The following is a 24,417-nucleotide window of genomic DNA, read 5'->3' on the forward strand; positions in this document are numbered from 1 at the left end:
ATTCATGAATCAATTGATTCGGTTCAAAGGACCGTTTGTTCCTTTATATAGTTCAAATAGTTCAGTTCAAAGTCAGTGTCCTGTCCTTTAAAGAAAATCCAAGAAAATACGGAAAATGAAGTTTCAGCGAATTCACGTCCTAGTAGTTGTCCGAAACAAAAAGGAAAAATACCCTCCTACCAGTTCTGATGAATTCAAAGCACAGCTCTGGTTGGCTCGCCTTTTTGTATACACCTTCACTTAATTGTCTCGCGTGTCCAAGATGGAGCAGGAGAACTTTACAGATGTTCGAAATTCTCACAAAAAAACCCAGCCTTGTAAAAACACAAGGCAGAACAGTAATTAATCTTCAGTTCAACAGATTTATCAATAAGCATCATGTAAACATTTCAAATAACAACCTAACTCAGGGTTTCAACACTTATTGAACATATTGACACTTAAAATTTTATTTTTTAATCACATTTACGTTACTTGACTGTTAACTTTCAAATGTAAATAGCTTCAGCTCGTTCGTTATATACCAACGGCCAATGTAAACAAACTAATATAACTCATAGTTTGCTGCCAGATTTGCAACACTTATGCCACAATGTCAAGTTAATATTTAGAATATAACTCACCAAAGCATACATTTTAACTTCTTATTTAAAAGAAGAAGTTCATTCGCAGTGTTTTGATGCTCTGTGATTCTGCATCTGCCTCCGTTCTAATTCTCTATTTTGCTCTCTCCTCACTCTAGCGACAGCTTTTCCAAGTTATCGCATCACTTCAGGAATCCAATAATTTGTTTTAAATCACTGTTTTGAATCTGAACTTTTTCCTCTTAATAAATATTTTAGTTTCTTGAGATCGACCCGTGCAGCTGCTCATCTGGCTCGCTCTCACTCTGTGCTCGTCCGTGCTGGCAGCGTCACTGTGTGAACTGAATGCGCTGCTACCATTGGCTCATAAAAGTGTCTGTCACCGTAGCAAGATCAGCGATTGGTTGAAAGTTTCTTCTCCTTCTAGAACACTCGCCTTCTCTCTCTCTTAATTCTTTTACAACAGCAAATGCATCAATGTTTATGTGCGGTCTGAAAAATGTGCGCGGTCTGACAAATCTATTGCGCGGCCACTTTGGCTGGCCTGCGCGGCCGCGCACGCGCGCAGCTTAGAGGGAACATTGCTAACAGGAGTTAACCTACAGGCTGCGAGTCCGAAGTGGGAGGAATTATGATAATGTCGATGTTGTCTACATCACCAATCCCAGAAGTAAACTGTTGCCTACAATCTGTGTGTTTGTTGTAGTCCAAGGAAAGAGATTTACATTGGAGACGATAATTCACATCATCGTTTACTTTGGGTTTTGTACCTTTTGCATATCGTTAACATACTAATACACACTTACACACCAAAGGAAATGTAAAATCGTGAATCGGACAATAGGTGCTCTTTAAATGAATGCAGCTCAAACATACATTTTAGTCTGGAACTAGGACAAGCCCTGTCCGGGAAACCGCCCCAGTGTTACTCTCTGTTGCACTGCTGCTGTCAGTCATCAGTTGCCTTTGTTTGCTGTTGCACTTTTAAACTTTTTACATTCCACAGTTGTTAATGGTAGTGGACTGATGGTATCTTGAGCTGGTAAACATGTGCGTATTCATATGTGTGTTACAATCTAACTCTGCCTTTCTCTGAACCCAGCGAGGAAATCAATACACTCCAGTGAAAGCGAGTGCTTATTTAAATGCAGTGAAATTTTAAACTTGTCAAACGAATAGCTCTGTGTAAATTTTTTTAAAAATGATGGTTACTTAAATGTTCTTTATAGTTGAAAAATGTTCTACAGACTATAATGTAAGAAAGAAATGATTCTTTAGACTCGTTGACTAAAAGGTCAATATGGTAAAAACGTCTCTTCTATGGCATCACTGCTAAGAACTCTTAAGTGCCTTTATTTTTAAAAATGTATTCTTGTGGTTATTCAGAATCAGGCAACAGAAGCTATATATCAAACTGAAATACCAAAATATGGAAGACAAAGCTAAACCTATAAAGATCAACAAGCCTATATCCATTTACTTTGTAATGAGCGTGAGAAAGAAATGTGTTGAAGAGAGCTGTACAATATATCTAAGATATGTCAGATCTTTATTGTAATTACTAAGGTTAAAGGTTAAAGGTTTTGTGTTAAGTAAGGATCTTGCTCGACTGAAGTGAGAGATGTCCTCAGGGCAACATACAGTATTGTGTGGATCCAAGAACAACATTTTTGTAAATAAAACCTAATCCCATCTCAAAGCCCAACTCTAACCATTACTGAATCCTTAAAATCAGAGGAAATGATAAGTAAAAAACAATGGTCTAGAAGCAGCTAATCCTGGTTGCAAGCTTAAACTTGGTTGTTAGAAATGTTGTCCCAGGGTCAATATAATGTGAGGACATCCACCACTTTGCAAAATCAAGAGAGCTAAGAATGTTCATTCTCTCAAGTAGAATATTTTTATGTTTAATGATTTTACAATACATAGGCCTGGTTTCACAGACAAAGCTTAGCTAATGCCAGGACTAGGCCTTAGTTAAATTAAAAATATTTTATAAATGGTGTGTAACTTGAGACAAATCAATGCCACTGGCATAGTGTTATTTTCAGTTGAGACAACTCGAACATGTGTTTTAGTCTAGGACTAACCTTAAGCCTTGGCTGTGAAACCGGGGGTTGCAGTTACAGTTGCAGAAAATTTCACAAATAACATCTGGCTTTTTATTTTACATGATTACATTTCTGTAGAAATTAATTTCTTCTTTATTTCCGAAGATCAATTGGTTTTATGTATTCTAAAAAGCTGTGATTATTTTAATATAATTGAACAATCAGGGGGCTGAACCGACATCTTTCACAAGCATTTGGATATTAGTAAATATTATGATAGTAACAATATATAGTGTGGCTAAACTTTGTAGGTTACCCTTACTTTTAGGGACCTTTAGGATAGTTAATTGCAATCTACAATCCTTATACATGTTATAATGAATGCAAACTGCACGATTTGCAATGATGATATTGATGGTAAATAATACTTCAGTTTGAAAGTCCATTTTAAAAAGTAAAATAAAAACATCTCTGTGGAAATAAACTATATATAAGCATGACTCCAGTTAGACAAAGACCTAAATATAACTTTATTCTCTGTTCAGATAATGCTTCATATTATCATTTTGTTGCTAAAAAGAAAGCAGTTAAACATTGGTTCTCAATTTGGCTGCATTTTGAAGAAACTCTCTACAATAACCTGCATTAATTTTAGGGGGATTTCGAATGACTGAAACAAGTTCAAGAAAAATAAATAAAATATTTCAACAACTTTCTTTTCTATATTTGTGTCTCGGTATAACTTTGCATGGTGTCATACAGCATTTGAATATTTCCCATAATAAGTTATTTTTAAGTACTAAGACTAGTTAATCATACACTCACCTGAAGGATTATTAGAAACACCACTGTGTTTGACCCCCTTTCGCCTTCAGAACTGCCTTAATTCTACGTGGCATTGATTTAACAAGGTGCTAAAGCATTCTTTAGAAATGTTGGCCCATATTGATAGGATAGCATCTTGCAGTTGATGGAGATTTGTAGGATGCACATCCAGGCCACGAAGCTCCCGTTCCACCACATCCTAAAGATGCTCTATTGGGTTGAGATATGGTGACTGTTGGGGCCATTTTAGTACAGTGAACTCATTGTCATGTTCTAGAAACCGATTTGAAATGATTCAAATTTTGTGACATGGTGCATTATCGTGCTGGAAGTAGCCATCAGATCATGGGTACATGGTGGTCATAAAGGGATGGACATGGTCAGAAACAATGCTCAGGTAGGCCGTGGCATTTAAACAATGCCCAATTGGCCCTAAGGGGCCTAAAGTAGATGATGCATCCATGTTTTCATTCTGTTTACGCCAAATTCTGACTCTACCATCTGAATGTCTCAACAGAAATCGAGACTCATCAGACCAGGCGACATTTTTCCAGTCTTCAACTGTCCAATTTTGGTGAGCTTGTGCAAATTGAACCCCCTTTTTCTATTTGTAGTGGAGATGAGTGGTACACGGTGGGGTCTTCTGCTGTTGTAGCCCATCCGCCTCAAGGTTGTGCGTGTTGTTGCTTCACAAATGCTTTGCTGCATACCTCGGTTGTAACGAGTGTTTATGTCAGTCAAAGTTGCTCTTCTACCAGCTTGAATCAGTTGGCCCATTCTCCTCTGACCTCTAGCATCAACAAGGCATTTTTGCCCACAGGACTGCCGCATACTGGATGTTTTTCCCTTTTCACACCATTCTTTGTAAACCCTAGAAATGGTTGTGTGTGAAAATCCCAGTAACTGAGCAGATTGTGAAATACTCAGACTGGCCCGTCTGGCACCAACAACCATGCCACGCTCAAAATTGCTTAAATCACCTTTCTTACCCATTCTGACATTCAGTTTGGGGTTCAGGAGATTGTCTTGACCAGGAGCACACCCCTAAATGTATTGAAGCAACTGCCATGTGATTGGTTGATTAGATAATTGCATTAATGAGAAATTGAACAGGTGTTCCTAATAATCCTTTAGGTGAGTGAATACTACTTCATAAGTTATGCTAAATCAACTGTTGCCAAGGTTGCTTTGCATTGTTTTCATGGGTTATATCTATGTGGATTCAAATGTAACAAAAGTGCACGTGTGGCCCTGTTTGAGTGCGTGTATGAGTGTTTTTCGCTGTTTGAGTGCATGTACCCCCAGTTCTTTGCTCTGCTGCTGAGCTTTGATCTTTTCAGACACTATGGCAACCTAGTTACCTAATAGGGACCGTAACCATAGCAACACAAGTATGTGATCTGCTTTCAACGGCAGCCCATTTCTCCCATGCCTTCCTGCTGCCTGGTTACATTTGTACTTGCTATTTGGGTCCGCAATTCATTAGACACATTCACACATCAGAACACAAAGTTCTTCACGTAATTATCACTGATGCTATTCTCTGAAAGAAAGGGTATCATTACAGTCTGGAGACTCTGCCTACACAGAGACAAAGCTGAAGGTGATGTACGTAAACAAAACCAGACCCAAACGTAATGGGTTATTTACATCCTTACCTGTAATTCCTTACACTTGTGTTTATGTGTATGTATGAATTGCTGTATGATTCTGTATTATGAACCGAGTTGACATTAAGGAAAAAAGCACCAACCCTCTTGACTCCAGAGCTCGCTCTGCAATGCAACAGTGAATTGTAACCTGCAATCAAACCGGATCATCAAACAGGCTCATGCACCAAGCAGCCCTGCCTCCCACCCTCCAGTTCAGACTGCCTAGTGCGAGGTGTCAAGCCTTCAAAGAATATCATGTAATACATAAAGAGGCCTTTGGATAAAAGCTCATGGGTAATTTTAGAAAGGATTATAAATATAAAATGCTCTGAATTTTACTGTTGCTTCTTTTGAGAAGGGAAGAAATATTTTTGTAAAAGCAGGAAAGCTAAATCTGCACAAAAAGAGACAATTTATACATAATCATGTGACCCTGCCTGTAAAACCTAAGCTAAAGTCTCATATTAGGAGATTAGGAGCATCAAAGCTTCATTTGAATTATTGGTTTCACATTGATTTCAATGTAGAATAACTGGAATCCATGTTTATACATTTGCCATGTGTCAAGTAAAGGACGTCTGTGTTCCTGGACTTGCTATGTTGTGCTTGTGTGAAGCAATGTCTAACAGTGGCTTTGTTAATCTTGGATGTGCAAGTCTGTGACTGGGCCAGTGATGGTTAGACTGAAGGCTACTGAGCATGTGCAGTAAGTCTGCTCTGGGTCTTCCGCTGCTCATATAGTAACTTCATCTTCCTGTGCTGTCACAGGACAGCCTGCCATTGAGCAGCCAGCCCTAAAATTTTAATGAACACCAATTAAGCCTTCACAATGGCTTAAGTGGTTGGGAGTGCTGGCTGTGGAGATAGAAGAGCTCTGGGGTGAAATACAAGAGAATGAGGAGAGGAAGAAGAAGGAATGGAGAGGAAAGCAGAAAGTCTTAAGGAATACCAGAGCAGGACAATACTGATTATCCTCATATTTATATTTCACTAATATGAAAAATAGCCATTGATGTGAAATAAATTGGTAATGGTAATTTACAACTACAGAAAAAACATAACATGTAGTCTGGTGTTTTAAATGCATGATCATTTGTGTGCAATTTCTCTCAAAATTGAATGACTCTCCAAAGGGTTGATTGCCATTGTCAATGTCCATGACATTTTTATGATGTTGCATAAGCTTTAAAAGTGGCTTTAATGTAGATGTCTGGCAATCATCTATAGAGGAAAGTACTGTTGATGAAAACAGACCAGAGAAGGGAAGACCAGGACTGGTTGACACTATGTTTTTTGTTAAATAACACTGGTGCACCAAACATCAAGAAACCGCCAAACCACATACTGTACAAATTAAAGTTCTCTGGTGTGGTTATGAGTAATGATTCATTTACAAATAATTTCATTTAAAACCATTTGTTTATGAACAAAAACCATGCCTTTTTAATCACTTAATATTAACATCATTTATGTAATTGCATTTTTATTACTCAGAAGGGAACAGATGGCATCCAGCCACTGTGGTCAACCAACCTCTTCATCCCTAGTTAGATGTTTCTACTCTTTGATTAATTTAAAACCTACAATCTCCTTCACTCATCACGCATGAAACAAAAGTAAATTAAGAGTTTAAAATGTACTTCAGCTAATCTAATACAGTACATACATTATAATGCCAAAAGTTTTGGGACACCCCCCAAATCATTAAATTCAGGTGTGACATTTTGGACAATTTCATTCTCCCAACTTTGTGGGAACAGTTTGGGGATGGTCCCTTTCTGTTCCAACATGATTGTGCACCAGTGCACAAAGCAAGGTCCATAAAGACATGGATGAGCGAGTTTAGTGTGGAGGAACTTGACTGGCCTGCACAGAGTCCAATAAAACATCTTTGGGATGAATTAGACCGGAGACTATGAGCAAGGTCTTCTCGTCCAACATCAGTGTCTGACCTTACAAATGTGTCTGCTTTTAGAAGAATGATCAAACATTTCCATAAACACACTCCTTAACCTTGTAGAAAGACTTCCAAGAAGAGTTGAAGCTGTTATAGCTGCAAAGGGTGTGCCAACTTCATATTAAACCCTATGGATTAAGAATGGGATGTCATTCAGGTTTATGTACATTTAAATGTCCCAAAACTTTTGGCAATATATCTTTATATCTGAGGTGGATCTATTATTGCACATATTTAACTGTTCTTTGTTCTCTTTGAACACGCCATGAAGTTCAGACTGAGCCTCAGTGCAAATAACTTCATACTGCATGTGTAAGTGCTGAAACTTCAGACATTGCCTGAAAATACTGTGTGACTGCCATCACTTTGATGTTTACCTCTCCATCATGACTTCCTCTATCCACAGCTGAGCACAAACTCAAACAAAAGGATATAAAGAAATTAAGTTTTATGTTTGATTATAACAGTTTTATATGATTATAACAAAAAGAAGATTTTAGGACATTGTACAGGGTGTCTTTAGAGACAATGCTTCATTTTTAAACAACTGTAGAATATTGGTTAATGCATCGCATTGATATCTCCAATGATGTAAATATGTAAAAAACTATTCAAAAAAAGTGGAGTTTGATTTTAGTATACTTGCCATGGATTTGTTACATTAATCATAGGTTAAATTGATCAGGTTTTACATTTCAGTTTTACTGAGTAATCGCTTAGGTGGTAAACTGTAAGAGAACAACACTGCTCTCTGCCGGACACAATGTCTTACTACAAGTGCATGTCATGACTCATGAGTAACTCCAACTCTTTAAAATCAATGAACGATTGGTCATGCATAAATTATTATGGTATGGTAATACTTTATTAATCATTTATAGGTCAAAAATTTGCTTGTTTTTAAGCTTTGTTCCTCTCCTTCCTTATCTGTGTGAAAGAATCCAGTTTCATAATTAATATGCAAAAAGCCACACTGATCACTGGATCAAGCTTTCATACAGTCTTCAAAACAAACCACAAACATACACAATATTCAAACAGTAACTGATTCACATCATGATAACAGAAAGGATGAAGTTAGTGAAACAATGTGGGTAGAGATTTATATCACAAGCACCAGCAAATAAATTATTCAGCGTTTAAAACACATACAATGAAACACTAAACATGTGCTCAGCTAGATTTCATATCTGATGTTAAAAAACAACAGCAAAGAAATCAAACTGGATGAAAATACGCAATATCTGGGGAAGTTAGGATTAGATGATGGGAGTTTAATTTAGGGGCGGTTTCCCGGACAGGGATTAGAATAGTCCTAGACTAAAATCAATGTAAGAGCTGTCCAAACTCAAAACAACTTACACTTTCAAATACATCAGTGCCCTCAAAATGCACACAAGTAATGTTTTTAGTAAGGCATGTTTTTTTAAACTAGTTATATTTCCTAATTAAACTAAGGCCTAGTCCTGGCTTAAGCTAATCCCTGTCCGGGAAACCGCCCCTTAATGTTCAGAAAAGATTTTGTTTAGAGTTGAATTATTTTTTGTATTATTAATGTTGCTATATTGGACATTTAAGTCTTGCTTTATCATATTATGAATGTGTACATATAGTATGAGGTCGTATTGTGATAGTGTTTAAGCAATAGTGAGTAGAGATGATTATTTCAAGAGCTCTAGAAAGCAGTGATTTTAAAGACTTTGCTGTATTTGTCTGATATTCAGTACCAAAGAAAAGGTGCTCATGGAGACATTAGGAGTGATTTACCTCTGTAAATTCAATGTATCTGAATGCTAGGTACATGATGTTTAAAAAGCTATACACAATGTGCTCTAAAATGAGACATATCAAAATAAAAGCTATTAATATGAGCAAGATCGATCAGGGTCTCAGACACCAAGATGTGCGCTAAGTCGACAGAGAGCATCTCCCACAATGTCCAGCTCGTGTCTGAGTTCCTCAACCACGCCATTGATGCTTGGCATGTCCTTCAGCACACACACGCTCTGTGTGTACGGGTTATACCGCAGTGAGAACGGACGATGGATCATTTTTGCAAACTCTCTGTAAATAGTAGTGGACAAACGGGAGATGTATGGTAAGAAACAAACAAATGATATTGCGTATAGTAAAGAATTGGATCAGAAATTATTAAACACATTTACCGCATTCTGACTTTGGCTTCCTCAAAGCTCTCAGAAATGAAGTAAACCTCTTGAAAGGTTGTGATGAGACACTCCTGGTTACAGGTGACCTTGGGCTCGAAGGGCAGGATTTTGGCATTGCCTGAGAGCGAGTGCTTTAAAGCAAACCAAGCCATGGCTATATTAACTGCTTTTATGAATACAACAATTTTAGATAAGGTAAAATGAAAGGTGTTTGATTTAATTGTAAATCTGGTCTACCTTGAGTTCACTGATGGAAGAGAGAAGTCCAGCACCATATGCTCTGAGCTTTCCGTCCTGCTTGCACAGACCAAACTCCACCGTGAAGAAATAGCACTGCAATACCACATATATTATAACAGCAATTATAGTAGTATCCTTAAAAATTAAAAAATCAATGCTTAATAGTTTTATGTACAAAAACACGTTCGCATTTGCCTGTATATCAACATCAGAACAGCATATAGAAATACATACTGTTGCCAGTTTCTGCACAGCATCATCCGATGCCCCGAGAGAAGCCAGTCCTAATTCCTGAGAAAACTGTGCAAAACTGGGTTCAGCCAACAAAGGAACGTGACCCAACAACTCATGACATGTGTCCCTGAAAGACACAAATGTAACAATCTCCTAAATACTTGGTCAGACACAGGCTATTTATTTATTTATTTTGGTATAGATATTGAGGTACCGATATGCACCTTTTAGGTACAAAAGTGTACTTTTTGAAAAGATACTACCCCAGTGACAACCTTTGTACCTTTATTCTGAGATTCTATACAATTTATTCTATATACAGAATGGGGTCGGACAATTTGGCATCTCCGATTCATCAAACCTGCATGTCTTTGGACTGTGGAAATAAACCGGAGTACCTGTAATAAACCCAAACTGACACCGAAAGAACATAGAAAGCCAGATTTCAGATAACTTGAAAGTTACAGGCGGGTGTTAAAGGGGACATTTCACAAGATTTTTTAAAGATGTCAAATAAATCTTTGGTGTCCCCAGAGTACATATGTGAAGTTCTAGCTCAAAATATCATATAGTTCATTTATTTTAGTTAAAATTGCCACTTTGTAGGTGTGAGCAAAAATGTGCCGTTTATGGGCGTGTCCTTTAAAATGCAAATAAGCTGATCTCTGCACTAAATGGCAGTTCCGTGGTTGGATAGTGCAGATTAAGGGGCGGTGTTATTATAATAAAATCCCCTTCTGACATCACCAGGGGAGCCAAATTTCAATGACCTATTTTTTCACATGTTTGCAGAGAATGATTTACCAAAACTTAGTTACTGGGTTAATCTTTATCACATTTTCTAGGTTGATGGGGGGACCCAATTATGGCACTTAAACATGGAAAAAGTCAGATTTTCATGATATCCACCTTTAAAGCAAAGCTGGAAAAAATGGCTGCAGGATGCTGAGCTGGAATGCCTGCATCATCCTTGGACTACTTGGTTTGAATAACAAAAGTGGGGGTAGATCAAGTCAACATTTCCTTTTTACCATGTAGCTTTATTGACCCTGCACAATAAACAGATCTGCTTTGTACTTACGGCTCAGGAGTGTACAGCGGATCTGAGCTGTGACGCACATACTGTGTACAGTGAAACACTCTGAAGGCCAATCCAGCCAGGAAATCTCTTGGTGAAAGATAACCAGCAACAGGGCGAATGGTAAAACCAGTTCGTTCTGAAAAGCATCCAGTCATTACAAATAAGATAAAACCATTCTGCCCTTTGCTGGTGAGACAGCAATTTTATAAATTTCCTTTATACCAAAAGTGATTTTTTTTCCTAATTTTGTTCAGTCTTACCTTTCAAGAAGTTGGACACATCCTCCAGCTGTGGTATGTTGTCCTCTCTGTATCCGCAGTATTGGGTGAGCAGAGGCAAGTTGTGCACATACTCTTTACAGGCGTGTGTGGGGTATAGCTTGTTTAACTCCCGAAACACTACACCCCATGTTTTTACCTCTTCTTCTGTAAACTCCACACGTGGTATGGGATCTCCACTGCATAGGAGGCGGAGAGAATGAGATTCAGAGAAAAAAACATGTACAACACTACCAAAAGATATAAATAAAAGTCTTATTGTTAAAACTTACTGTTTGTAACTCATGGCAAGATCAGAAAAATATTTCCTCCGCTTACGGTAAACGTTATCTTTGAATCCCTAAAATCGTCAACAAACAAGATGTAAGATTATTTGCTCCATATGCATTTGCTTAAATACAGGATTATGAGGAAACAATAGAGACACTACCGTACACTGAAAATTATGATTCATTCAATTTACTCATTTGTTTTTTTTTAAGGTAAGTGGTTGCATCAATGTATTTATGCAACATTTAAACAAAAGTTTTTTATTTTATTTTTCAAGTCTTTGTGATTGCAACCACTTACCTTAAAAAATGTAATACATTGAATTAATACTTTTTTTCAGTGTACATAATACAATAAAATAATAAGTAAATAAACATTAACAAATTTCGAATTCTGTGGCAGAAGTGATTTTATAGAAATGAAACAATACCAACCGGATGATCAGCATCCAGATCTGATCCATACATCAGAACACGACTGGCACTCTTATCCAGATCTGATATATTCTTGGGAAACCAAGGCACCTCGGCAAGATCTAAAAAAATTTTAAAGATCACTGTGCTACTCATAATTGCCATAGCCCTAACATGACACTGGAGAGAATATATGTGAGTTTAGAGAATTGATCAATAGATTTCTGTCCACTAAACAAATGTTAAAAAGCACAGCATTTATCTTACAGGTGTACACTACCATTTTCAGGAGTGCTGAACTTATCAGCTGATTCCATGGCTATGATGCTGGTTTGTTTGCGGAGTAGCTGAACGATTTCCTTCAGGGTTTCTCGATCACTGTCACAATCAACCAGCACCTCCAGTTCTGAGTTACGCCTTCGAGACTTACGAGACTCAATGTGCAAAAGGTTTACCTGGTTGTCCTGTTGTAATAGATAGACAACACAATGAAGAGAAAGCATTGTTTAAAAATAAAAATAATTTAAAGAAAAAATATTATCTAGGCCTACCTGAAATAGTTTTAATGCCTTGACAAGACCTCCAACTTCATTCTTTAGAGAGAAGACAATTGCAGCATGTTCTCTCTTTGATGGGATGATCTTGTCTTTGCCCTCCTCAGTCTTATTACATGTAATTTTGTTCATCTTAAAAAATGTGTCAAGACAAAAGCATATTAAATGAAATACCACGTCTCTTAAAATATAGCACAACAGTCTGTCACCTGCAGAACGTTTGTTTAATTTCCTGTCAGTGAACTTTGTTTGTTTAAGAAAATCCTTATTCACACGCAAATCACATGTAAAGATGATCATTGGATATGAATAACACTGTCTTTGAGGTCTGGTGGAGTTAAAGTCAATTTTAAACTGCATGCTTTATCCAACAGACACACTAGTTCAGCATTATATGGTGGGCAGAGGATTCAAAGTTATCTCAAAGGTTCAGCCAAGCATTCATTAATACAAAATGAACAAACGTTATGCCAAAAACAGATCCTGCTAATTCAAAATAACACGATAAATAAGAACGAACACGACATGGAATTTCTTTAAAAATTGCATAAAAATGCACATCAGGCGCACATTTGAAAATGCGTAACACTAGAAAGTATACAAAAATGCGCATACAGTAGCCTATCAACGCAGACGGATGCTGTCAGTCCGTAATCGTTTGCTCATTCTCTGTTCCATATACTGTTATAAAGTCATGCATGCAGGTTTCATTTACTTCGTCCTTTCTGTCTCAAATGATAAGAGATAAATAAAATATAAAACTTTTCACCTCATTGTTGAGTTGCTTCTCTTCGTAAAACTTATTGATGGAGTCAAAAGACCGTCCTCTACGCGGTCCGTCAGTTTTGTTGGAAAGCATGAATAGGTCGTCTTTATATAGCCTATAGCAAAGGTAGCCTACTACAGAAAGGTGTTTAGCTTACGTAGACGCTGGTGTTTGAAGCCTATCTGATAATGATGATGTTTTCCCTCTGGATTTATAAATGAGCAGGTTGAGGAGGGGGAGGAGCGCGTGCGGCTCATCTGGAAAGTCCACGTTATATAAGGGAATATATTCAGTCTTTGGAACTGTAGCCTACCCCTTAGATATTACGAGGTCTTGTAGGAAAAAATACCTATGATATTTAACTTAAAGAAACAATAACATTCTGCAGTTTTTTTCTTAGGCCAAAAAATAGCACCACAAGGGTATTAATAAAATACAACACACTGTTGCAACACAGAATACTTTTCGCAAGTGTCGATATTATCTTGATTTTAAAAAATTATTAGTTATCACACAAAGGCTAGTAAGAGATATGTAGTTTAAATTGTTTGTGAATAGCCTCTAAATTAACGTTGAATTCTCGTTACTTTCCCTAACCAATGAGCACATGGTAGGCTAACAAACTTTTATGCGTCATGTATGTGCATATGAACAACGTTTATTATTACGTGAATAATACATTTATTCGTATCTGAAACTTGACATAAAGTAAATGAAGAAAACATTAATGACAACAAAATGTTAAATTTTGTTAAAACAAAAAGTTTACGATCTGTGACAAATCTGCTTGAACTGTTTCAGCACTATTACCAAATGAACAGCTCCTCCACAGCCAATAAAACCCCTCAAATCGAGTCAGAGAGACCTTGGCATTTAAACGTATCCAATCTTTCATTTGATTCATATATTGTAGACATTCGTTTATTTATTTACTCTTTCCAAGGCTGGGCTGGGATCAGTATTTCCACACCTCTCTGGAAAGCGATGTGGCTAACTATCTAATAAGACACGCAGTACGCCTAGATTAACTGGCGACGATTGATTCGGAATTTGCTTGTCATTGGTTTCCCTGTTATCTCCAAACCAAAGGCCCCAATCCACACTGAGTCCAGGCCCGGGGTGATTTGGTCCAATGTGAGAAACATGGAAAATAATAAAAGCACGTCATTGATAATGATTGTGGTAGTTATGAGCAATGGCTGTTTACAAGCTCACACCAGCATTAATTATCTCAAAACTCAATATAATTAGGTTCTGCTGTACATACAAGTCCAAATAACGTGCCTAATCTTTTATTCAGACGTTCTCACGCTATTCTGTGCTTTATTGGTCCATTGTTTGTGCCTCCCACTGCTTGGTCATTGATCTGAAAGACCTCCGTACCCCTCCTCGGGAGGACAGGCAGCCTTTTGTATTGAGGTCTGTAAGTACACATCTCATTAGGCCTGAAGAGATTCACAATCTATTGAAATAGCCAGTTTATACCAGTTCCTACAGCACGGAATTATCAAATCTAGAATATATTACAATTTTCAAATCGTCATTTTAATTGTTGAAAACCAGAGGCCAGTTGTTCAAAAAGTTTGAATGAATATCAAAATGATCCAAATTTGGAAATCCCATTTTTTGCTGTCCAGGATCAGGTAAATCATCTCACTTTTGTCCTGGTTTTTCAAAGCAAATTTAGATTGGATCACCCTGATCCAGATACACACTTTTTCAGATTAGCAAATCAAGATTACTAGGGGTGGTTTTCCCGGACAGGGATTAATTTAAACCAGGACTAGGCCTTAGTTTAATTATGGAAATATAACAAGTTTTAACAAACATGCCTTACTAAAAACAAATGGCACTGATGTATTTTAAAATATGTCAGTGCAAGTTGTTTTCAGTTTGGACAGCTCTTACATTTATTTTAGTCAAGGACTAGTCTAATCCCTGTCTGGGAAACCGCCCCTTCTGGGATCACATGTCAATGTTGACTATTAGCAACTTATTATGTAAAAAACAGTAGGTGGTTTGGTCAGTATACTTGGAGAGACAATAAAACAACACAACTTTCCCTTATTTTTACATTCAGTCTGTTCTTCTGGCCCACAAAAAAATTAAATAAAAATAATATATATATATTTTAGTGATGCACCGATGTATCGGCCGCCGATATTTATCGGCTGATTTTTGATGAATTTGAAACCATTGGCATATCGGCAATAGCATGAGAAAAGCCAATACCAATTGTTTATTAATAAACTGCATAAAGAAATCCATTATATGTAAAAAAAAAAAAAGTGTTAATGTTGTTAATAAAATAAATCCTAAATAGCAAAAACCACCTTTGAAGGTTGTCATGCTGTCTTATTATATTTGTTTTAGCTTAATTTGTGCCTCTCTTATTATGTTGGTCAGTTGAATGTTAATCAGATCCAATCCATGTTCAGTAAAAATAATTTGGTGCAGAAATAAACTAGCTAATAGACCAACTGTTTAGTAGTGTTTAATATCGGTATCGGCCAGAAGTTGTCTGTTTAAATTGGTATTGGCCCCAAAAAATCCTATCGGTGCATCTCTAATATATATATATATATATATATATATATATATATATATATATATATATATATATTTAATCTATCTATCTATCTATCTATCTATCTATCTATCTATCTATCTAGATAGATAGATAGATAGATAGATAGATAGATAGATAGATAGATAGATAGATAGATAGATAGATAGATAGATAGATAGATAGATTGATATAGATTATACATATTGGAACATGAATTTTAAGTCATAAAGAAGCAAAATGTCCAGTAGTTTACATCTGTAGAGATGCCAGTTGTTAAAACGTTTTTTTTTTTTTTTTTGACTGCTTGGTCTCTGATGACTGTGATCAATACACTGTACAGTGCCAAATGATAGTTAAAGTAAAATATTAATTAAAATTAACTGTTAATTTTTTTAAATATTGACTGCTGTATGAGGGATTTATTTGTTTTTTTTTCTTTCTTGACTGAAAGGTTGAAATAATAGCCCAATGTTAGACTTTAAATACTTTATCATTAAACTAAACTGAACAAAATTTCAACAAACAAATGATAACTTTATAAATATTACATAATAGAAAGGTTGTTTTAGTAAAATTTTATTAGAAGTTTTATTACATTTTTGTTCCTGAAATTTCTGATGGGTTCAGAATAATCCTACTTTTTGAGATCAAACAAATCCCAATCTTACTAAAATGTTTTGACCAACACAAAGTGATGATCTAATCCAGATCAAAACCTAGACTGGATTTTGTGATCTAAATTCAGAATCCATTTTTTTGTTTTGAACAACCAATTTTGATCTAATCCAATAGCCAAAATTATTACTTTTGAACAACTGGCCCAAGGATATCAGCAAACTGTTGAGCATTCTTTATTAGTCAGCATTTCACAGCTCATTCTTGTAACCACAACTCATCTACAGTATAGTTCATTAACACAGGAAACGCATTCAGGAGCATTATCCTTGTGCCAGTAGCCATCCGGGGATTCAAAGCATACTGATAAACAAAGATAAAAATCAAGGAAATGGGAAAGTTATAAAAATGGCATGATTAATGATTCCTCTAGCTTATCGTAAAGTCCATTCTGAAGAAGCAAATACATGGTTGCGAATGAGTACTAGTTCATTGTTATAGGTCAGATATATACATATATATATATATATATACACACACACAACAATGTTTTGTAGGACCACTGACATCCAGTTTGATTAAGCTACAGTGTATAACTGATTCAAGTCTAATCATACTCAGGCTAATCCAATGTACTGCTGGAGTCTGGTCTATTAACATAAGCTTCACTGTAGACACAGAGCTCCTCCAATCAGAGACTTTACCATTAGTCAATTCAATCTACAGCCAATCTAAGCAACAGGACAAACCTTTCAAACTAAGGTTGCATGCAAGGCTGCATTAAAAAGGGAAATGATGAAGTGTTCATTGGTCTGTTAAACAACCTGTAGTCCCTTCAAGGTATTAGTGCTTCTGGTTATTCCAGGCGAGCAAGACAAGACTTTGTGATGCAGAACAATGTCAAAAAAGATTAAGTCTGGATATGATCAGTGATCCTTAGTTGAAAGATAAAAAATATTTGGCCCACCCACTAAGAAATCCCCCAAAATGTGTTTTATTTTGTAATTACAGGTGGTACAAATAAAATGTGCTTCAGTGATGATAACAATTTGGCTGTTAGGAAGAACCAACACTCATTATTGGGTCAATGAGGCACATGAGTCAAGCTTTGGCATGGTCTACAAACTTAATGAGATTGATGTTTCCTTGCTGACCTTTTATATTTTTTGTCGCCTTTAAATGAAATACACAAAAGCAGAGGACAAATATACAGTAGTCAAAAGCTCAAGAAGGTAATTCTACATAATGCCCAAGTTTGACCAGGCATAAACACGCATGTCAGCATGTGTATCTAGTACACACGGTAATCTCTTGATCTTCTTGTATAGATGCCAAAAAGACCAAATGTATGGGTTGTACGATTAACTTTCAACTCTTGTGGATTTCAAAAGGACGTTCTAGTACTGAAACCACACAAGTACACTCTTTACTGTCCCCACATACAAACCCTGTATATATAGTAGGATCTCCAAATATGGTCAATGAACAGGACACTTTTTGTCTCATGCTTATTCAAAAATTATATATTAACAACAGTAAAAAAAAAACTTTTTAGCTTTTCTCACCAATTGACCATAGCGTGCTACTGATTCATTATACAGCGTTAGCTTGGTATTATGCTGCTATCGACACTGAAGCTGTATGACACAGGAAATAAGCTGAAAGACACATTAAAATGTTTACTGTCCATTCAAATTGTAACACTATATCATTCAAAGACTCAAGGTCATTTCTATAATCTCATTAGAAGAATGGGATATGGGGCAAACAAGCAGCTTCTTTCGTCAGCATTCTACACTGAAAAAAAGAATACGCTGGATTTACTTAAAAATATAGTGCATCATTTTTGCATCAATTGCATGTAACACTTGGATGCAATAAATGGATGGAAAAAATATACACTATACTATTACATAAGAGGAGTATTCTGTTATCTAATAAGATTGAAGCTCATAAGTTCATTTTCAAAATGCAGGTATGTATAACAGGAAATGGTTTGATGAAAACAAATTACTGACAGGGCGGCAGCTAGATGCATGTACTGGACTTACTAAAAAGGGAATGACCGACAGCTGTTAAGACACTGGGGGATTTGACTACAGGAGCAGTCATATCTGATTAGATTCTTGCTCGTATGATTTAATGCCTGCCAACCATCTCCCTACCCGTATCCAGATCTTTCTTATGCAGCAATGAATTCACGCAGGAAAGAAATTGCTTGTGTTACTTCGAAGAAAAAACAAGTAGAGGGAGTACATGGTTTGTATTGAACATAAAACAGGGGAAGAGTGAAAACAATCTTATTAACACTGACTGTATGCTTAGTTATGCATGTGGAAAAAACACTCAGTATAATAGGTAGTATATTTTAATGCCAATCCTTTGATTTTAACCAAAATGAATCACTAGCTGAAACATTACACTTAACACACTACATACTATGCAGTTTGAAGATATGGTAAAATGTATTCAAGATCATTTTTCATTTCTGATAAAAGGTTTCCAATAGTTTGTGAAATAGTCTATATATGTAATACCTGCTGGAAACTTTTAAACCAGCACTGAGAACTAAACATAGAAATAAATGTACCACATAGTGTTCATCACATCAATTTAGAGATGGCTAATCCTCCCCCCAACCCTCATCAGAGAAAACATCGGCCTGTTGTCGTTTGAAATTGTTTCTAAAATCCTCATCAAAGTGCCTTATATCATCTTCTCTGAAAATACCCTAGTAAGAAAAAAACAAAAATTTGGGTATTAGAAACAAATTCACTCAGCAGAGTCTGGCCAACAATTATTTATCAATAAAAAGCATTTGTGTGGTATGAAAATCTATGGTGTGCTGTTCAAACCTTTGGTAGATATCCCAGCAGTTTCGTAGCATGCTGTTTGAGGAGCTTCTGTCTCTCTTCTTCAATGATCTGTCTACGCTGAGATTCTCTCTCCTCCTCCATTGCTCTCTCCTGTGCCTCTCTCTCCTGTTAAACAATCAGATATTCATGTTATATTTACCATCAGAACTCACAGAAAGGGAAGCAGTTCTTGTACTTAAGTCTTACCTGTTCAGCCAAGTATTGCTGTCTCCTGTCTTCCAGCAGCTTCTCCACAGCCCTTTTGTGTTCTAATTGTTTCATGCGACGCTTTTGGGCATTCATCTGCTCAATGCGGTCATCCTCTGCAAACTTGGCCATCATCATCTGTCTAAATGCCTCTTCTTCCTCTTTCTCAGCCTGTATACGCAGCTGCTTGAAGGCCATCATCTCCTGACACGTCTGCTGCAGTTCTAGGCGTTGCCGGATCCTCTTCTCCATCTCTTCCTGTGAGTGACATTTGAAGATAAGAGATCAAATTTGCACTGTAAACCTTACATGACATAGGTCAATTTGATATAACCGCTTTATGAACACATAATTTTTTGCAAGCATTTTACTTTAATACAGTAATGAGAATAAACATTAAAATTACCACAGTAATAAAATAAACAGGTTTAAAATGAGCTTATCATTCATAAAATAACATAATGCCACGATCTGAAAAAATAATAAATAAATAAATAAAATAGGGTGTGTGGAGGACATGAACACCAGAAAAGTTGTAGAGTAAGAGATCTCACGATTTCTTGTTGTCTTGCCGCCTCGGCCTGCTCTTCCAAATAGAGTTCCTCACGGACACGCTCCATCTCCTCACGCTGTCTTCTTTCCATATCAATCTGCTCTGAGAGCTAAACAAGGAGTAAAGACATAACACATTAATACCTGAATCTGCAGAACTTGAAGGTGAAAGTGTGCGCCATTTTTTAAAAGTACCATTTTGTGCAGGGTTTCTTTCGCCTGCTCACGTTCTCTAACTTTGGCCATTCTGTCCTCCTCCTTAATCTGCTGGAAGCGAGCATATTCAAGGATGCGCTTGTTCTCTGCCTCCATCTTTTCTCGCTCCATACGTCTCCACTCCGCTTGCTGCTTTTTAAATTCGTCAATGTACCTCTGAGTGGCCGTAACCTTCTCAAGTCGTAACTGGCGCTCCCTGAAAATTAAACGTGACCATTAGCTCTTCTACACTGACCTAACTCATCTAAAAAAATAAATGTGATATTGTTGTGGATTCTGGAAGGTCCAGCCCAAGAACAAACCACCCATTAAGCAACTTAAAGGGACATTCTATATATTTTTTAAATATACTAATTTCCAGCTCCCCTAGGGTTAAACTAAAGTTTAATTTTTACCATTTTGGAATCCATTCAGCTGATCTCCAGGCGCTACCACTTTTAGCATAGCTTAGCATAATCCATTGAATCTGATTAGACCATTAGCATTGCGCTCAAAAATAACCAAAGAGTTTCGATATTTTTACTCTTTAAAACTTGATTCTTCTGTACACTCTAAAAACAAACGGTGCTATATAGCACCAAAAGTGGTTCTTTGCTCGTAATCATAGAAGAACCGTTTTTAGTGCCATATAGCACCGGTGAAGCACCTGTAAAGCACCTGTGTAGAACCAAATAGGGTCCATATAGCACCACATATGGTTCTACATAGCACTATATGGTTCTACACAGGTGCTTCACTGGTGCTTCACCGGTTCTTCTATGATTACGAGCAAAGAACCACTTTTGGTGCTATATAGCACCGTTTGTTTTTAGAGTGTAGTTAGATTGTGTACTAAGACAAAAAAATGAAAGTTGCGATTTTCTGGTCAGATATGGCTAGGAGTATACTCTTATTCTGGCGTAATAATCAAGGACTTTGCTGCTGTAACATGGCTGCAGCAGGCGTAGTGATATTACGCACTGCCCGAAAATAGTACCCTGCCATTGAATGAGAGTATAGTTCCTAGCCATATCTGCCTAGAAATCGCAGCTTTTAATTTTCTGTCGGTCTTAGTAGACAATGTAACTACAGAAGAGTCAAGTTTTAAATAGGAAAAATATTGAAATTCTTTGGTTATTTTTTTTAGGAGCGATGCTAATGGTCTAATCAGATTTAATGGATTGTGCTAAGCTATGCTAAAAGTAGTACCGCCAGACCAAGAGATCAGCTGAATGGATTCAAAAACAGTAAAAATCAAATGTTTAACTCTAGGGGAGCTGGAAAATTAGTATATTTTTTTAAAAAGTGGAATGTCCCTTTAAGGACAAATGTAACCCTGCCTGTATTATTAAGAATATCAAGGCTATATTTCAATAAATTGTTCTTTATATTATATAGGATGATTTTATGTAGAAAACAGTAAATCACAAAAGTGACTTTAGATCGGCTTTCAAAAGCAGGGTCACAAATAATCCAGGGAAAAATGAACATAAAGACAAAAAAAACCACTCACATCTGATCCTCCTCATAGATCTTTCTCACTATTTCATCCACCACGAGTTTCTCTTTGATAAACTCCTCATACGCCTCCTGCCTCTTGCGCTCCTTCTCCTCAAGCTGCTGCTCAAGATCTTGCTGGTATCGGATCACCTCCTCATGCCTCTTCTGTTCCTGTTTTTCATTCTCCACCTCTGCCCGTTCAAGCTCATCCTTTATTTTACGGGCAATAGCAGCTTCTTGTCTCTGGTAAAATGTGAAAGCACTATCAGAAAAATCACAGGAGATGTGCCCAAACCTATGACACAGCTGGAGTTCTCACTCACCAATGTTTCATATTGCATGGCCTCCTTTTCAGCTATCTGTGCTGCCCGCTCTCTGTTCATGTAGGCCGACTTGAGCTTTAACTCTAGCTCTCGAAGCTCAGCACTGCCAATAAATGAAAAGGATGGTGTAGTAGATACAGGGGGAAAAATAATATGGTGGTTTATAGTGAGGGAAAGCAAGCCTACCTGTTCTCCTTAATGTGTTGCCTCATCTTTTCATCTCTGAGTTTCTCATAATTAATTCTGGCCAGTTCCTGGGCGATCCTCTCCTCCTGTTCAAGCTGTCTTTGTTTGAACTCTCTCTCCTTCTCTGCCTAAAAATGCACATTGCCTCAAATGTTTGGCCTATAACTTTTAAAGGTTTTAAAGTTTAACAATGAAGACAAACGGTTTTAAAGTTTAAAAAAATGAGGGCAAGTATTTGTTTTAGGGTGCAGCTGATGTATTATGAAAATAATTCAACCAACCATGAGAAGTGTCTCCTCGATGTGCTTCCCATACTCTTCATCTTGCAGTCTGCGGAGAAAGCGCTTTTGCTCGACTCTCTCTTCACTCTGGAGGTTTGCCTGCAGCAGCCGCTCTTTGGCCACACGTTTGCTCTGATCCTCACGAATTTCATCCTGTCTGCGGCTCTCCAGGATCATCCTCTGATGGTGGCTGTGAGAGATGTTGCGTCGCTGCCTCGTGGACGACTGCGAAGAGACACTTAACATATTAAGTTATAATGTACAACACAACATCACTCAGTGACAAGAGGCGGAGGTTCACCTTTACATTTATACAAAGCGACTCCTAATCTTTATAAACTTATGAGCTAATTCCTAAGACACAGTATGAAATCTGAATAATATTTACCATCCTTCACGTTGGTGCAAGCGTTTGGTCGGCTTGTGCGATATAAATGTACTCGCTAACAAAACAAAGCAGGAAACTTCTGCAGGTTCGCTTGTTTGTGAGTTGTTGTCGTGGAAACATCGGGCTTTCGCAACTGGCAGTAAAAACGAACCGCATTGGTCATTATTACAGGCGCAGAGCCAATGAGCGCATCAGATAAAACGACGAACAGGTGGCTTTGGTTCCGGTGGTATTATGTCCCCCATTCATTTCCATGGGCGTGCTTCTCCTTCTGTTCATACTGGCTTCCCTGCCTCGCGACTTGGGAAGGGAAACTTTAAAAATAAAGTAAAAAACATACTTTAGCTATGAGTTAAAGCCTCCAATATACATTTTATTCTATAGTGGATGATTTAACGTTACTCGTATGATACGAGTAAAACATCCACTATAATAGAATAAAAGGTGTATTGAAACATCTGACTTTTCATGTACTGAGGGCTCTTTAAAACGTGAAATTACCCAACCATTTCAATGTTTGTTTAAAAAATAGTTTAATGTAGTTTTATTAGTAATTTAATAGTTACATTTTTTTTAATGTACAGCATCTTTTATCAGCATTTTTTGTTTGTTAGTCAGTGTTTACTGATGGGACTTTCCCTGACCGTTTCGAACTAGGGACGCCTGCCACCTAGCGGTTGTATCTGGCCAGCGCCGATAGGGCTGTGACGTAACGATGGATTTTCTTTAATTCTTTAATTTTACAGGACCCTTGTTCAATATCTAATAAAAAACATCTGATATCAAAAAACAAACAAAAAAATTACAGAACCCATAAATATTTGTATGATCTCATCTTTAAATTGATAATAAACCAATACATTGAAAGAATTTCTTAAATCCTTGAATTGAAGGAAAATTACATAAATACTGTCTAAGATACCTAACTTTCCATTAAAAAGTGTGACGTGGATTTTCCATCATTTTAGCAACAAACAATTTAAGAAAAAAAAAAATGGCGTGACCTTTTAATCTCAAATTAGCATTTTGGACTTTATTTCACAGAACACAAAAGTTCCCCTTATAAAAAAATGTAGACAAGCGCGTGACGATTTCCCACTGTCATCCGTGGAGTTGACGGCATGGGCGGCGCTAGAGGTTGGAGGGTTTGCTGTAGGCTCTGAAAGGAGAATTCTGTTAAAGTTCACTGCCAGGCGATATATTTTCTTTGAGCTTTATCATTTTACAGGTATTATTTATGCAATTATAGCAACATTACACACTAACTAGGGTTTTAAAAACGGGATCATGACCTTTAATTAAAGAGGAACATGACCTTTATTTGAAGAGATAACTGAACAATATTTATTGACATTTATATGGGACATCGCCAATAATTGTGAAATTGTAGAAAAATTAAAAATATGATTAAAGACTGTGGTGTTTATTTTCATAGATCCGTAGCAACAGTGGCGGAGTGATATGTCACACCCCGAGGGCGGACCCAACTTGTCATGAATTCGGTCTTATTGGCCGCTTTGTCTTTGTTTCACCTTGTGTTGTGTTGTGTTTATGTTTTGACAGCTCCACACGTGCGCGCCTTCCACCTGGTGACCTCATCATCTCCGACTCTTCTCACCGGCGTCCCACACCTGATCCTTATTATTTGCCCATCCGGTTTGATTTAAATTCCC

General features: G+C 37.0%; 3 protein-coding genes and 1 long non-coding RNA gene across 4 annotated transcripts in view; 1 reads left to right on the top strand and 3 right to left on the bottom strand.

Moving 5' to 3' along the window:
• kcnc1a (potassium voltage-gated channel, Shaw-related subfamily, member 1a) overlaps positions 1 to 5,703 on the top strand; it is a 36,618-nt gene extending 30,915 nt beyond the window's left edge. The window contains exon 5 of the mRNA XM_065267559.1: positions 1,176 to 5,703. The gene's annotated coding sequence lies outside the window, so the exon portion shown is untranslated. The remainder of the gene's footprint in view (positions 1 to 1,175) is intronic.
• LOC135749146 (uncharacterized) lies at positions 220 to 1,183 on the bottom strand. Its single transcript, XR_010532306.1, has 2 exons — positions 624 to 1,183; positions 220 to 314 (listed from the first exon to the last, which is right to left on the bottom strand). It is a non-coding gene; the product is annotated as an uncharacterized lncRNA (long non-coding RNA).
• Positions 5,704 to 7,598: 1,895 nt separating the features above from the next.
• On the bottom strand, positions 7,599 to 13,270 carry tph1b (tryptophan hydroxylase 1b). Its single transcript, XM_065267809.2, has 11 exons — positions 13,077 to 13,270; positions 12,305 to 12,439; positions 12,034 to 12,217; positions 11,775 to 11,875; positions 11,343 to 11,410; positions 11,053 to 11,249; positions 10,793 to 10,928; positions 9,712 to 9,838; positions 9,475 to 9,570; positions 9,235 to 9,368; positions 7,599 to 9,133 (listed from the first exon to the last, which is right to left on the bottom strand). Exons 1-11 carry the CDS (start codon positions 13,164 to 13,166, stop codon positions 8,959 to 8,961), a joined length of 1,443 nt encoding a protein of 480 aa, XP_065123881.1. The 5' UTR covers positions 13,167 to 13,270; the 3' UTR covers positions 7,599 to 8,958.
• A 3,593-nt stretch (positions 13,271 to 16,863) lies between these two features.
• Positions 16,864 to 23,383, bottom strand: mns1 (meiosis-specific nuclear structural 1). Its single transcript, XM_065267843.2, has 10 exons — positions 22,745 to 23,383; positions 22,357 to 22,581; positions 22,076 to 22,203; positions 21,890 to 21,992; positions 21,580 to 21,809; positions 20,067 to 20,283; positions 19,874 to 19,981; positions 19,320 to 19,577; positions 19,113 to 19,238; positions 16,864 to 18,988 (listed from the first exon to the last, which is right to left on the bottom strand). Exons 1-10 carry the CDS (start codon positions 22,745 to 22,747, stop codon positions 18,881 to 18,883), a joined length of 1,506 nt encoding a protein of 501 aa, XP_065123915.1. The 5' UTR covers positions 22,748 to 23,383; the 3' UTR covers positions 16,864 to 18,880.
• Positions 23,384 to 24,417: the final 1,034 nt, after the last annotated feature.

This window comes from Paramisgurnus dabryanus, chromosome 2 (genome assembly GCF_030506205.2).
Source record: "Paramisgurnus dabryanus chromosome 2, PD_genome_1.1, whole genome shotgun sequence".
In the NCBI taxonomy this organism is placed as follows: domain Eukaryota; kingdom Metazoa; phylum Chordata; class Actinopteri; order Cypriniformes; family Cobitidae; genus Paramisgurnus; species Paramisgurnus dabryanus.

What these genes read in the sequence shown, in the direction of transcription:
- tph1b (XM_065267809.2), bottom strand. Translation starts at nt 13,166, where the DNA reads ATGCTTTCCAACAAAACTGACGGACCGCGTAGAGGACGGTCTTTTGAC. An exon ending in ATCTGGATGCTGATCATCCG is followed by an intron (nt 11,411 to 11,774) that starts GTTGGTATTGTT and finishes TGACGATTTTAG; the next exon opens with GGATTCAAAGATAACGTTTA. An exon ending in CTTCCATCAGTGAACTCAAG is followed by an intron (nt 9,369 to 9,474) that starts GTAGACCAGATT and finishes TTTGCTTTAAAG; the next exon opens with CACTCGCTCTCAGGCAATGC.
- mns1 (XM_065267843.2), bottom strand. An exon ending in CAACACATTAAGGAGAACAG is followed by an intron (nt 21,993 to 22,075) that starts GTAGGCTTGCTT and finishes ATTTATTGGCAG; the next exon opens with TGCTGAGCTTCGAGAGCTAG. An exon ending in TGCTGGGATATCTACCAAAG is followed by an intron (nt 18,989 to 19,112) that starts GTTTGAACAGCA and finishes TTTTCTTACTAG; the next exon opens with GGTATTTTCAGAGAAGATGA.